This window comes from Phaseolus vulgaris, chromosome 9, assembly GCF_000499845.2.
Source record: "Phaseolus vulgaris cultivar G19833 chromosome 9, P. vulgaris v2.0, whole genome shotgun sequence".
NCBI lineage: Eukaryota > Viridiplantae > Streptophyta > Magnoliopsida > Fabales > Fabaceae > Phaseolus > Phaseolus vulgaris.
Window position 1 is genome coordinate 31,500,120 of NC_023751.2, and position 14,091 is coordinate 31,514,210.

General features: G+C 33.5%; 1 protein-coding gene across 1 annotated transcript; it reads left to right on the forward strand.

The window, feature by feature from the left end:
• Positions 1–680: 680 nt before the first annotated feature.
• LOC137822612 (ATPase 8, plasma membrane-type-like) lies at positions 681–5,301 on the forward strand. The gene is made up of 12 exons (XM_068627522.1): positions 681–950; positions 1,056–1,274; positions 1,505–1,642; positions 1,726–2,040; positions 2,176–2,502; positions 2,729–2,848; positions 2,940–3,062; positions 3,160–3,264; positions 3,555–3,864; positions 4,082–4,596; positions 4,693–4,866; positions 4,957–5,301. Exons 1-12 carry the CDS (start codon positions 900–902, stop codon positions 5,125–5,127), a joined length of 2,568 nt encoding a protein of 855 aa, XP_068483623.1. The 5' UTR covers positions 681–899; the 3' UTR covers positions 5,128–5,301.
• Positions 5,302–14,091: the final 8,790 nt, after the last annotated feature.

The following is a 14,091-nucleotide window of genomic DNA, read 5'->3' on the forward strand; positions in this document are numbered from 1 at the left end:
TTATTTTATAATAATATTTTAAAATAAAATATTATATTATTATAAAATAATAATTTTTGTAGGTGTATGAACACTATAAGAAAATCATGAAATAGAAACCAAGGTTGCTAATTAGATACCAATTTAAAAACTATTTAACAATAATAGAAACTAATTTAGAAACTTTTTTTTTGTTTAATTTCTAAAATGGTCTCTAATTTAATTATTATTGTAATTAATTTTTAGTTTTTAAAAATTCGTTTTTATTATGGAAAAGTATCTGGTGTGATTTCCTTAAATAATTTTTAATATATATTCGTGATTCCCACAAAATCTATCATCTTTACAAATAATAAGGCAATAGAGTAAATATGAATGAACGTGCATGAAACAAAGATTTTTGTTAAAGGTCAGTTACGTATTAAAATTGTAGATATTTTTTCAAAATTATGGGCAAAACAGAGATGGTGGAGTTTGTTTGTAGAAGGTGATGAAATCCATGTCGTAATTTTAAAGAGGCAAAGAATAGCGAGAATATTGGTAAGCCACAAGACAAGAAGCAAGGAAGCCATTAGAAAAAAAGTCCGAATAAGACGAGCATGAAAGTGGTCAACGATTGTAGCATTACACGGGCAATCACAGGTACCCTTCTATTGTGTCTTCAACATTATACTATAAAATGAAAGGGAAACCTTGGCAATGGTTGCTGTCTCACTTTGGGGTAGCTTATATATATACATATATAAAGCATCTCTCTTTTCCACTGTCTGGCTTCTTCGTTCACAGTTTCTTTCTACCTGCCTATGGCTAGCTAGACAGGGGACTGAGAGCGGCTAAAGAAGACAGATAAATAAAACAAAAAAAATAAATAAATAAGGAAGAAGGAAACCAATTTTTTTTAAGGGTTTCTTTCTTTCATCATGGCCTCTGACATCTCGTTTGAGGACCTCAAGAAGGAGAATATTGATCTTGTGAGTATAATAACTACGATAGCTAACATATCACAGTTTGTTTTACTCATTTTACAGTTTGTATTGATTGCTCTTTCTTTTCCATGTCACGTTGTTACACTCTAGGCAAAGATTCCTGTTGAAGAGGTCTTTGAGAAGCTAAAATGTAGCAGACAGGGTCTAACATCCTCAGAAGGAGAGAAGAGGCTCCAGATTTTTGGCTACAACAAATTAGAAGAGAAAAATGAGTCCAAGCTCTTAAAGTTCTTGGGTTTCATGTGGAATCCTCTATCATGGGTTATGGAGTGTGCAGCTATCATGGCCATTGTATTGGCCAATGGAGGGGTAATTATAATTCTCTACAGTTTATAGTCTTCTCTGGTCAATTTGGAAAATGGAAACAATGCATTCATGTTGGTTACTCTACTTGGAACATCAGTAATTTTATGTTAGTTTTATATTACTATGTAGATTATATGATAGTCATGTCTCTTAATATGTTTTTTTGTATACATGTGCTACCTTTGTTATGTCTGTGCTTTCTAGTCTCCAACAAAAGCTGTTATATGCGACAGGGCAAGCCACCGGATTGGCACGATTTCACTGGTATTGTAGTGTTGCTTATCGTCAACTCAACCATCAGTTTCATTGAGGAAAACAATGCAGGCAATGCTGCAGCTGCTTTGATGGCTGGTCTTGCACCCAAAACCAAGGTAACAGTACATTTGTTCAGTCACTTCAAATTTCCATGTTGATTGGGTTGGCTAACAAGAACAAATTTGGCAACGTTGTGTAGGTGTTGAGGGATGGAAAATGGGGAGAAGAAGAGGCATCAATTTTGGTACCTGGAGATGTGGTTAGCATCAAGTTAGGAGATATTGTCCCTGCTGATGCCCGTCTCTTGGAAGGAGATCCTCTGAAAATTGACCAAGCTGCTCTCACTGGTGAATCCTTGCCAGTCACAAGGTACCCTGGTGATGAAGTTTTCTCTGGCTCAACCTGCAAACAAGGTGAAATTGAGGCTGTTGTCTTTGCCACTGGTCTTAACACCTTTTTTGGCAAGGCTGCTCATCTTGTAGACAGCACCAACAATGTTGGTCACTTTCAACAGGTATCATATCATGCATACATATATTTAAGCTTTAGATCACTTACTTGAGACTTAAGATCTAATGAATGAGTTCTTATTTGAGCATGATCCAAATTTGGACTAATTTTTGGGATTTTCTTGTATTGCTTCAATTAGGTGTTGACATCTATTGGTAACTTTTGTATCTGCTCAATTGCTGTGGGCATTGTGATAGAGATCATTGTCATGTACCCCATCCAGCATAGGTCTTATAGAGATGGCATTGACAACCTATTGGTGCTTCTCATTGGTGGTATCCCAATTGCCATGCCTACTGTCTTGTCTGTGACCATGGCTATTGGGTCTCACCGTTTGTCCCAACAAGGAGCCATCACCAAGAGAATGACAGCCATTGAAGAAATGGCAGGGATGGATGTTCTCTGCAGTGACAAAACTGGAACTCTCACCCTTAATAAGCTTAGTGTGGACAAGAACTTGATTGAGGTTAGTGACTCAAGTAGATGGTTTTATATGCCCAAAATATTACCATTCATTGACAAGTCTTGTTTTCAAATTTTCTAAGATGCATACTTTTTTTTATTCCTGAGCTCAATGGTTTAAGACCAGAGGATATGTTTAATGATTCTAAATAATGCAATAACAATATTAATATTCCATTAGGATTAGATTACAACATTGATTCTAATAATGGATTTGTTTTGTAATACAGGTGTTCTCCAGGGGCATGGACAAGGACACCCTTGTCTTATTTTCAGCCAGGGCTTCCAGGACTGAAAACCAGGATGCCATTGATGCATCAATTGTGGGAATGTTAAGTGACCCTAAGGAGGTACTATGATTCACACTCTTTTATGCTAACATGAAATAAAAGCAAACTAAGTGGCTTAACATTGTAATTGGATTCTGTTGTGATGTCTCAGGCAAGAGCAGAAATCACCGAGGTGCATTTCTTGCCTTTTAATCCTGTGGACAAGCGCACTGCTATTACCTTCATTGACAGCAACGGTGACTGGTACAGAAGCAGCAAAGGTGCTCCTGAGCAAGTAAGGTTCTGTATATAAGCACTACAATGTGAATTGCAGTAAAATATCTGTTCTTGAAATAAACAATGCTATCTGATTAACCATTTATGTGTATCAGATCATTGAACTTTGTGGCCTTAAAGGAGAGACCCTGAAAAAGGCACACAAGGTTATTGATGAATATGCTGACCGCGGTCTGCGTTCCTTGGGTGTTGCTCGCCAGGTCAGTAAAGGGTGTAAACATGAAAGGAGAAGTTATTATATAGTTTCCATCAATCTTGCACGTAACCAAATTTGATTAGCCTTTTTATGAGGATAAAATCTCAGTTAGTAATCGATCAAATTTGGTTTACAGTTTAGGATTTACTCCTATAAAATTTGGTTGGAATCACAGACACAAGATAATCCCAGACTATATGATAATTTCTCATGCAAAAGACCATGAATTCCTTCATTAATAGAAACAAATATGAGAAAATTCTAGTAATTGAAGTGCACTATATTTGTTGGCAGACTGTTTCAGAGAAGACCAAGGAGAGTGCTGGAGATCCATGGGAGTTTTTGGGTCTTCTACCTCTCTTTGATCCTCCAAGGCATGATAGTGCAGAGACCATTCGTCGTGCTCTTGAACTTGGAGTCAATGTTAAAATGATCACTGGTGACCAACTTGCCATTGGCAAAGAAACCGGTCGCAGACTTGGAATGGGCACCAACATGTACCCTTCATCCTCCCTCCTTTGTGATTCCACAGATGGAGCCCTTTCTTCAATCTCAGTTGATGAACTCATTGAGAAGGCTGACGGATTTGCTGGAGTCTTCCCTGGTAAGGAGTTATGTTTATTTATGCTAAGCATTCTACTCAGCCTATTTTTTTCTAACAGTTAAAGAAATTGGAGGCAAATGAAATCATAGATCATTATTCATAGAACTTTCAAATTAAAACACTGATTCTGCAACCACAATTTAAAGAACTCAATTACAATGTACATCTTTACATTCACATGAAATCATAACTAAGGTGCGGTTTTGTGCATGTGCAGAGCACAAGTATGAGATTGTGAAGAGGTTGCAGGATAGAAAGCACATATGTGGAATGACTGGAGATGGTGTGAACGATGCACCAGCACTGAAGAAGGCAGACATTGGCATTGCAGTGGATGATGCAACTGACGCTGCAAGGAGTGCCTCTGATATTGTTTTGACCCAGCCTGGACTGAGTGTGATTGTGAGTGCTGTGTTGACAAGCAGGGCCATTTTCCAGAGGATGAAGAACTACACAATCTATGCTGTTTCCATCACAGTCCGTATAGTGTTTGGCTTCTTGCTTGTTGCTTTAATATGGAAGTTCGACTTCTCTCCCTTCATGGTTCTCATCATTGCCATCTTGAACGATGGAACGATCATGACCATATCAAAAGACAGGGTGAAGCCATCTCCTTTGCCTGATTCATGGAAACTCAACGAAATCTTTGCCACTGGAGTGGTTCTTGGAGCATACATGGCCATCATGACCGCAGTCTTCTTTTACCTTATTCACGACACTGATTTTTTCTCTGTAAGTAACACCCCCGACTTCATTGAAACTACATAACACACAGAACAGAACCCATTACAGAATCAGCTGATGAAAGTGTGTTTTGTCATCTTTCAGAAAGTGTTTGGTGTGAGACCAATTGCAGAAAGTGAGGAGCAGCTTAACTCTGCTCTCTACCTTCAAGTGAGTATCATTAGTCAGGCACTGATCTTCGTGACCAGGTCAAGGGGCTGGTCATATTTTGAACGCCCTGGCACCATGCTCCTTGTTGCCTTCGTTTGTGCCCAGCTGGTAAGTTTCTTTCTACAATGCAAAACATTTTTGTCTGTTTGAATTTTGAATGATGAAATGGGTGTGGTTTTAACCTGCAAACTTAATTAGGTGGCCTCTGTGATTGCTGTGTATGCACATTGGGACTTTGCCAAAATCCATGGAGTTGGGTGGGAATGGGCTGGAGTAATATGGATCTACAGCATTATTACATACATCCCTCTTGACATCCTCAAATTTCTCATCCGCATTACAGGCATTGCTTCCCAAAACCAGGCTTAGAACAAGTATTCAATCATTACCTAATTCTCCAATTTTTTCATTTATACAATTTTTTCGGGGAAAAACCTGAAATGCACCAGGTTCTCCAGTTCAATAGTAACATGTCAACCTCATTTTATCCAGAACAAGATCTTAATGAAAGTTAATTTATATTTGACAAAAAATTCATCTGTCTCATACTTTTTATACTCTCTTACATCTATTTTTACCTTCTTTTCTTCTTATTTTTATATTCACTTTCTATCATAGATTACTACTTATCACTTTCTCTCTTTACCTTTTCTTCTTCCACCCAAACTTCACCTCCATACCTTTTTCTTTCTCCTCTTCACCAAACTCTATAATTTTCCTATTTAGTTTAAAGTTCATAAAAAAAATTATTATTTAGTTTGAAAACTTGATAAAAGGAATATTAAAACTTAGGGCATATTGTTTTTTTTATAATTTTGGTTAAATAGCCTTTTACTTATGATTTTTTCAGTTTAATTCCACTATTTTGAAGGCTCTCATTTTGGTATCATTTTAAAAAAATGGGTCGGTCAAACGACATTACTACATTAATACGTGAACATTCAATGTTCGTATTCGTCAATAACTTACCTTTGACTGAAAACTTATTATTTGTTGTTCATGTTTATTGATTTTTTTTTAAATGACACAAAATTAAAAATATTTAAAATAGTGAGATGAAATTGAAAAAGTTATAACCCTAAAAAATTACAATTAAACCAATAATTTTTCAACGAAAAGTATAATATTTCTATCGATTTTCAATTTTCAATTTTCTATTACTCATATTCTTTCTTACACATTCACTTTTTTTTTTCTTTCGCTATTATCATTCTCTAAAAACTAGTTTTTGAAAATTGTTTTATAGAGTAAACCTTGTTCTCTTTTTGCTCAACCATCAATCAATGTGTACGCATTCACAAACAAGAAGGATTACAGTATGGGCGAAAAGGAAGCCCAATGGGCCGTGGCCCAACTCACAGTGCACGATCTTCTAGCCCCTGGAATCCCGAGAACAAGAACCATAAGCAGAAATTGCTTACCAGGCCCAAAGATCTGCCGAGGCTACAAGGTCAAGTATCATAAACTTAACTTTAATAGAATGATTTCTTACTGCACCTCCATATCTTCTTCTGCCACCTCCATACACAACTTGAAAATATATTTTTATCCTTCTTGTGTCACTCCCATAGAGTAGTTTTCAGATTATGTAATCCGAAAACTCATTTGAAAAAAGACTTCCAGATTATGTAATCCGGAAAGTAATCATGCATCTGAAAAAAGGCTTCTGGATTACGTAATCCGGAAGCTAATTACAAATTTGAAAAATGAATTTTGAATTACATAATCTGGAATATTATAGAGGAGCATTTTTGGAATTCGAAAATTTATGGAGGTGCAGGAAAAGAAGGTATGAAGGTGCAGGAAGAAACAGTCTAGAATGATGCATTAACACCCAAAATAAAGTTACTATTGATAACCCAAAATATTAGTACTTTAATTATATATTTTATTTAAAACATTTACATGTATTATTATATTATTAAAATGGGTTGTCAAATGAATGTTTTTTTTTAAATGTAAAAAAAGTTTAATTTTTTCTAGTGTTAGTTAAAATGTGGTGGTGATGCTTGAGTAATGTTGATTTGATGTTATAAAATTTTGCAGATTGAGAGAGCTAGAGACCCTCAAGGAACACATTGGATCGGTTGACATTGAAAGGTCTTGAGATTGATACAATCCGGATGAAAAATTAGCCGATTCATATTTGTATAAAAAAACCAAACTTAGGATCTAGTGAAGGTTTGATGATATAGTTTAAAGAAAAGAAGAATGAATGAATGAATATACTTTCACTCTCTAGCTTACTTTGGCCTTTTTTTTCTCCCATAATTACTAATCCATGTATCAACTAAATTATATCACTACAAGAAAATCATATAAACCAATTTTTAGAGATCAAAATAATTAGTTGTAATAGTAACTAAATTAAAGAATATTTTAGAAACTAAAAAAATTTGGTTTCTAAATTAGTTTCTATTATTGTTAAATAGTTTCTAAATAGGTATCTAATTAGCAACCAAGGTTTTTGCTACCAAATTGTTCTCTAATTTAGTTACTATTACAACTAATTATTTTGATTTCTATAAATTGGTTTCTATTTGATAATTTTCTTTGTAGTGTATACTATATTTTAAAAAATATAAAAATTATTAATATTTAAAATAATTTTTAAATTAGAATTTAGTTAATTATAATTTTTTTTAAATTGATAATTAAAATTTTAATAGCTAATTAGATACTTATTTTAAAAATTATTTATTAATAATAAAAATTACTTTAAATATTAATAATTATTTTAATATATAATTTAATTAATATAATAATTAATTATTTTTTATCTTTAACATTATCATTTATTTAATAATTTTTTATAGTGAATTTTTCCTTTTTTTAACACTCAGTCGAAAATTGAGAAAGTTTTTTCATGCAATTTTATGAGATTCATACATGGACATTTTATTCCCATTTTTTTTTTAGGAAATCATATTAATGTTTAGTACTACCATGACATTTTTTTCAATAACAGGGATAAACTTTTCCAAAGCAAAGAAGCTAAGTTTTTTTGTTTTGTTTTTGGAAAGGTTTAAAAGCACCATTTTAGGATTATAATGAACAACTAATTTTAATTTGTAGAATGAGGGAGCTTATTATGAAAGTAAAATAAAATTATTATTAATCCAATAAAGAGTATAAAAAAATATTTTAATATCTATTTATCTATATTGCTAAAAGGGTATTCGTAATAGTTAAATATCATATAGGCAATGAGAGAAAAGAACAAGACATAAAAGCAAGAAGTATGTTCTGGAACAAACTCTCAATAAGGTTCAAAACAAAATATTTATGGATCAATTCTATAAAGAAAAAGGAATTTTTTTTAGAACAAACTCTTCTAAATTTTATGAGAGGTGTAACTTTTTTTTCGATAGTTGAATCGAGAGCTATCACTCTTGTACTTACAGATTGTAGTATTAGAGAAAAAATTTTGTTTTAAAATCATCCAATATTGAAGATTTCGTTCAATACTTCCAGAAAAGTCCAGAAAATAACAGGGAAAAAAAATTAAAAATATTGTAATCTTCTTTAAAATTATGGGTAATCCAAGAAAGAATCAAGAAAGAATGGGATACAAAGAAAAAAAAATTAATTAAAAATGTATTATGAATTGTGAGATCTAAATATTTATAATGTATTTCTAAATTTAGAATTATATTTTAGATCATGTAATTTTAGACTTTTCTTACTTACTATGAAAATGTATGAAGAATATTACTTACTATGAAAATGTATGAAGAATATTACTTACTATGAAAATGTATGAAGAATATTTAACCTATGAAGAATATTTTGTATATCTGGATTTCGATTTAGCCCAAAGAAGTCCTACAACAAAAAATATTAAAGGGTAAAAATAAATTATAATAGCATATTTCTTCATACAATATTTAATGTAAATTTTCTACTTCAACAAACAGTTTGACACTTAATATAAAGTATCGAGCATTGATTAGATAACTTTTAGCTCTTCTTGAGAGAAAGTTAGGAGCGTACATGGTTGGTGAACTATGCAGAGGTGATAAATTGTCCTTTAATAGAAGTTGTTGGCGTAAACCAACTATGACACACTATTTGAAAGATATTACAATGCTGATATTTATTGTGAGAAGTTTGGTGGTCAGACCAAAAAAGTTTATCTTCAAAACACAGTATACATATTTATAAGTCAAGAATGTACTAGGAAATGTTAATAACAATAATTTATTGGATGTCTTTAAGCTTGAACTTTTCATACGATGATAAGATTGCAAGGTGATATAGTGTCCATTGACTTCAAACAAAGCACTTGTGTCTATTGAGATTTGATATTAAAAAATTATCTCATGTTTTAAAAATTGTTGTAAAACACTTAACCAAAATTAATTAGGATAAAGTTAAGTGTATTGATCTTTTCTTTAACACAAAGTTTTATACTTGTTACAGAAGATAATCTGAAATCAATACAAGCAGAATCTTATTCCAGCACTTTGATCAATCACAAACAACTTAGCAATCTCAACACTTTGCAAAAACTCTCTTAGAAAAACTTTGTCAAAGATTCTTAATTCTTAAATCTGTTTTTATGAATATATTCAAAGATGTAGTTTGTTATCAAATCTTAACAAACTCTTAAATTGCATTAAAAGATTGGTCAAAGCATTTAATGACTGGAGCGTAAACAGTTAAATCATTTAAAGCTCAGTCAAAGAAAACAGTTTTTCTGTTATGGTCCCAAAACAAACAATCGGTTGTTTCCTCGAATCAATCGGTTGTTTTGGTACTTAACAGTTTAACCATTCAAAACAATTTTTAAACTTTTTCTCAAAACACCTAAGTACAAACAATCGGTTGTTTCGACAAAACAATCGGTTGTTTTTACTTAGTTTGAAATCATTTTGTTTTCACAAAGATTGAGAATGCTAATGCTTTAGATTTAATCATAGGGTGGATTACAACATATAAACTACCCCAGAACAAAGCTTAAACCAGCACAGCAACATCAAGCACAACAGAGGCTTCAACATCCTTCAAAGGATTTGGATTCTTCAAAGCTTGAACACCACTTGGTTCAACAATCTCCTCCTATTTGATGAAGACAAATCCCTAATGCTTGTGTTGTACCTGATTAAATCTGAAGCAGTTCCTGCAATAGAACTTTGAGCAAAACATTGAACTTCTGATATTTTGTTAGGATACAGATTAACAGTTAAAGATCAAAACACTTAATATCATAAACATATTACATAACCCAAACTGTTTTATCAACTGAAAACAGAAACTTAAATCACAACAGCATATATCTCCCCCTATTTGTCTTCACAAATAGACAAAGATAAAAGATAAAACAAAATATTGTTTTCATTACATCAGAATTAAAGCAGCAACAGCAGAAGGAAGGAAATAAAAACCAGAAAGATTAGCCAAAAACAATCGATTGGTTATCGAAACAATCAGTTGTTTTTCCTTCAATCTTCTTCATCAGCAAACTGAAGATCAAAGATTTGATTCTGAACAGCTTCAATCTGTTCATCCAAAGTCATAAACCTTGCATCCATGTTGTCAAATATGGTGTCAATCCTTTGGAAATTACTAACACAGAGATCATGGAGGCTCCTTTGATTTTCAGCAAAGCTATCAAGCCTATTCATCATGAGTCTTTCAAAAGACGACATGGTTGGCATTCTTTTTCCTTGATGTCCATCATCAACACTTGGTCCTGCATATTGAAAATCTTCAGGTGGATTTTCATGTTGAACATCCATATCAGCAGGTTCATCTTGTTCAAGATTTGCAGCACCACTAGATGAGGCACCATGATCACCATCCTTGCTTATCCATTTTCCACCTACTTTTGTAAAACCCATCTTGCTGAGTGATCCATTGTTCAACTCTTGAGTTGACTTGACCAGCTCAGAAGTTTCATCTTCAAGATTAACTTCAAAATAGAGTAGAAATTTAGATATCAAAACAGCATATGGATAGTTATAATCACCTAACCTCATGGCTTTTTGCATGTGTTCTTTGATTATATGAATCCAATTGATCTTGATTTTCTTGGTGATGCAGAAGATATAAACCAGATCTTCTTCAGTTAGCACAGAATGATTACTCCCCCTTGGAGTTAGAATCCAAGTTATAATGAGAGCAAGCAATCTCTCATCAAGTTTCAAACCTCCAACCGAGCATGTACTAACTTGAGCATGATTATTCTTCAAGCAACTTTTGTAGAATTGGATTTTGTTAAAATCCTCCACCACAGCAAGGTTTCCCTTGTTGATTCTTAGACCAGAAAACTTAAGTCCAGCAACAGCAGTCCAAACTTCATGAGTTATCTCCATTTCTACACCTTTCACATGAGAAACTAGATTGTTTCCCTCAAACTTCAAGTTTGTGTAGAATACTCTCACCAAATCTGGATAAATGTTTCCCTTCATCTCCAGAAACTTTCTGAGAGATTGATCCTTGAGCAGCTTTCTCACATTATCAAGCTTTTGACTTTTCAGCCAATCAAAACATACAACTTTGGGGTTGTTTATCTTCTTGATACTCGTTTCATACCTATACTTCTCAATGAGATCATTATCTCTAGAAAACCAGCCTTCTAGCCTTCCTCCAGACCTTACAACCCTTGTTTTGACTTTTTTTGAGGTGGAAGGAGTTGATTCCATGACAGCAGAGACGAAAACAGAGGAAAACACTCTTCACAGATTTTTGCAAGAGATGTTGCAAGAGATGTTGCAATTGGTTGTTCTTTGTTGAAGAATTCTGCACTGGATTTTATAGCAGTAAGAGAATCAAAATGAATTTAATTTCATTAAAGGGTACCTGATTTTTAAAGAGAGAGGACTTGACTCTGCTCTGCATAAAAAAAGTCAGAAAAAGCTGAAAATCACATGGTCTTCACATGTGATCTTTGACTAGTCATTAAGGCTCTTGAATTTCCAAGACTTTGGAATATTCTCCTTTAAGACTGTTGTAACTTCTCTCTGAACGTAATCAACTTTTAATTACAGGTTCTTTGACCAAGATTCTCCCTTTGAATTGATCTACAACGAATAGAAATTCAAAATAGCAATTAAAAGAATTTCTTCACAGTGCTGTCAGACCCAAAACAATCGGTTGTTTCGAAGAAACAATTGGTTGTTTTTCTGCAGCAATTAAAACTGTTTTTGAATTTTAACCATGAGCAGAAGCAGTTCAAAGCAGATGATATTAATCATAACAAGATTGTTTTAACCATGAGAAGGAACTTTGAAACAGAAATTAAAAAAATAAAGGAAAGTCTTATCCTTATGTTGATTCTTCAATGAGCCATGTGCTTTTTGATCAAGAAACTTCTTTTCACTGTTGATGTCTTTTGCATAGTATTGATTCAGCTTCAATGACTGCCTTTTTCTTCAACAGCTTGATCAGATGACTCAGTTCCTCCTTTTCTCTTTATTTTTCCTGCATAAGCAATTTCAAGTAGCAAGATTTGGTCCCCTTACAAATTTGGGTCTGTTTGACTTTTCTTTGCAGATAGAAACATCACATCCATTTGGAATCCATTTCATAAAACCTCTTGGAACAGAATATTTTCTAATTTTACAGAACCTAACAGAGTGGCCTTTCTTCATGCAGTAAAAGCATGTAACAACCGGTTGTTTCGTCTTAACAATCGGTTGTTTTTCTGATTTTCTTGAAAAACTTTTTGAAAATCTATGTTGATTGTTCTGTGGATTAAAGCCTAAACCAGTCTTTCCAAAAACACAGCTTTAAGATGCCAAAACATTCTCAAAGTTTGATTTCCCCTTTGAAAGCTTGTCCACAGTTTCAACAAGATAGTGAACCTTTTTCTCAAGATTTTCACAATTTGTGCAAATGAGAGTATCACACTTGCAAGAGGCATTTTTGAAATGATTTTCCAATTTTTCAAAATCACTTTTTGCTTTTTTCAGATCCTCTTCAAGTGACTTAACTCTCTTTTCAAGCCAACTGTTAAGATCTTTCAATCGGTTGTTTGAAAGAACCAATCTATTAGCTTCATCATGTGTTTCTTGAAAAGCTTCAAGCAATTCACTATAATTTTGTTCATTTAAGGAAGCACATGAACTTACCTCACTTGAGCTGCAAGATTCATCATCATTTTCAGCTACCAAACATATGTTTGCTTTTTCATCTTCACTTGATGAAGAACTTGATGATGACACCTCATTTTCATCCTAAGCTATGTAGGCTCTTTTTGTCTTGCCTTTCTTCTCCTTGTAACTAGTCTTTTTCTCTTTGCTCTTGTTGGGACAATCTGCCTTTATATGACCTTGCTCACCACAACCAAAACAAGTATAGTTATTTGAATTGAATTCATTGGGTTTCTTGTTTCCATACCTATCCTTGTTGTTGTCTTTGTTGCGGTTTCTCTTTAGGAATTTGCTGAATTTTCTTGACAGCAAGCTAAGGTTTTCCTCATCACTATCATCACTTGAATATTGCTTTCCCTTGTGTTTGGATGCTTTCAAGGCTATGCTCCTTGTGTGCTTATCTTCACTCTCTTGAACATTGAATCTATTCATCATGTTCCCTAAGCTTTTCAAACAAAGAAGCAACACTTAATGATGTTAGATCTTTAGATTCGGAAATAGCAGTTACCTTTGGTTGCCATGCTCTATCAAGACATTTCAAGATCTTGATGTTCAACTCTTCTTTGTCAAAGGTCTTGTCTAGGCTCATAAGGTGATTGATGATGTGCGTAAAACTTTTCTGCACCTCATCAATTGTTTCTCCTTTAAGCATTCTAAACATCTCATACTCTTGGATGAGAGCATGCTTTCTAGCTCTTTTCACCTCATTTGTTTCTTCATGAGTGACTTCCAAAGTGTCCCACATTTCTTTTGATGATTTGCATTGTGAGACCCTGAAAAACTCATCAGAATTTAAAGCATATGTTATAATATTTTTGGCAATGCAATCGAATTTGGCCATTTTGCTTTCTGCATCAGTCCATTGAGACCATGGCTTCTCAATGACAGATCCATCTTTTTCAAACTTTGGGATAAAAGAGCCATTTTCAATTGCATCCCAAATTCCTTCGTCAAGAGATTCCATAAATATTTTCATTCTTACTTTCCAAAATTGGTAGTTCAAACCACAGAACAAATGTGGTATGTTAATTGAAGCACCTTCCCCAAACGGTAGTCTATCAGCCATTTAAAAAGATTTTTAGGATCAACTTGAATAACTTTCAAGAACCAAGCTCTTGATGCCAATTGTTAGAAAAGATGGCTTTAAACTAGAGGGGGGGTGAATTGTTTAAAAGGGTTTTCGCAAATATTTCAAAAACTAGAATGAATTTATCTCAGGAACCAAATGATTCAGCAA

Coding starts and splice junctions, on each gene's coding strand:
- LOC137822612 (XM_068627522.1), top strand. CDS start 900: ATGGCCTCTGACATCTCGTTTGAGGACCTCAAGAAGGAGAATATTGAT. Junction 1,643..1,725: donor GTCTTGCACCCAAAACCAAG/GTAACAGTACAT, acceptor AACGTTGTGTAG/GTGTTGAGGGATGGAAAATG. Junction 2,849..2,939: donor TGTTAAGTGACCCTAAGGAG/GTACTATGATTC, acceptor GTGATGTCTCAG/GCAAGAGCAGAAATCACCGA.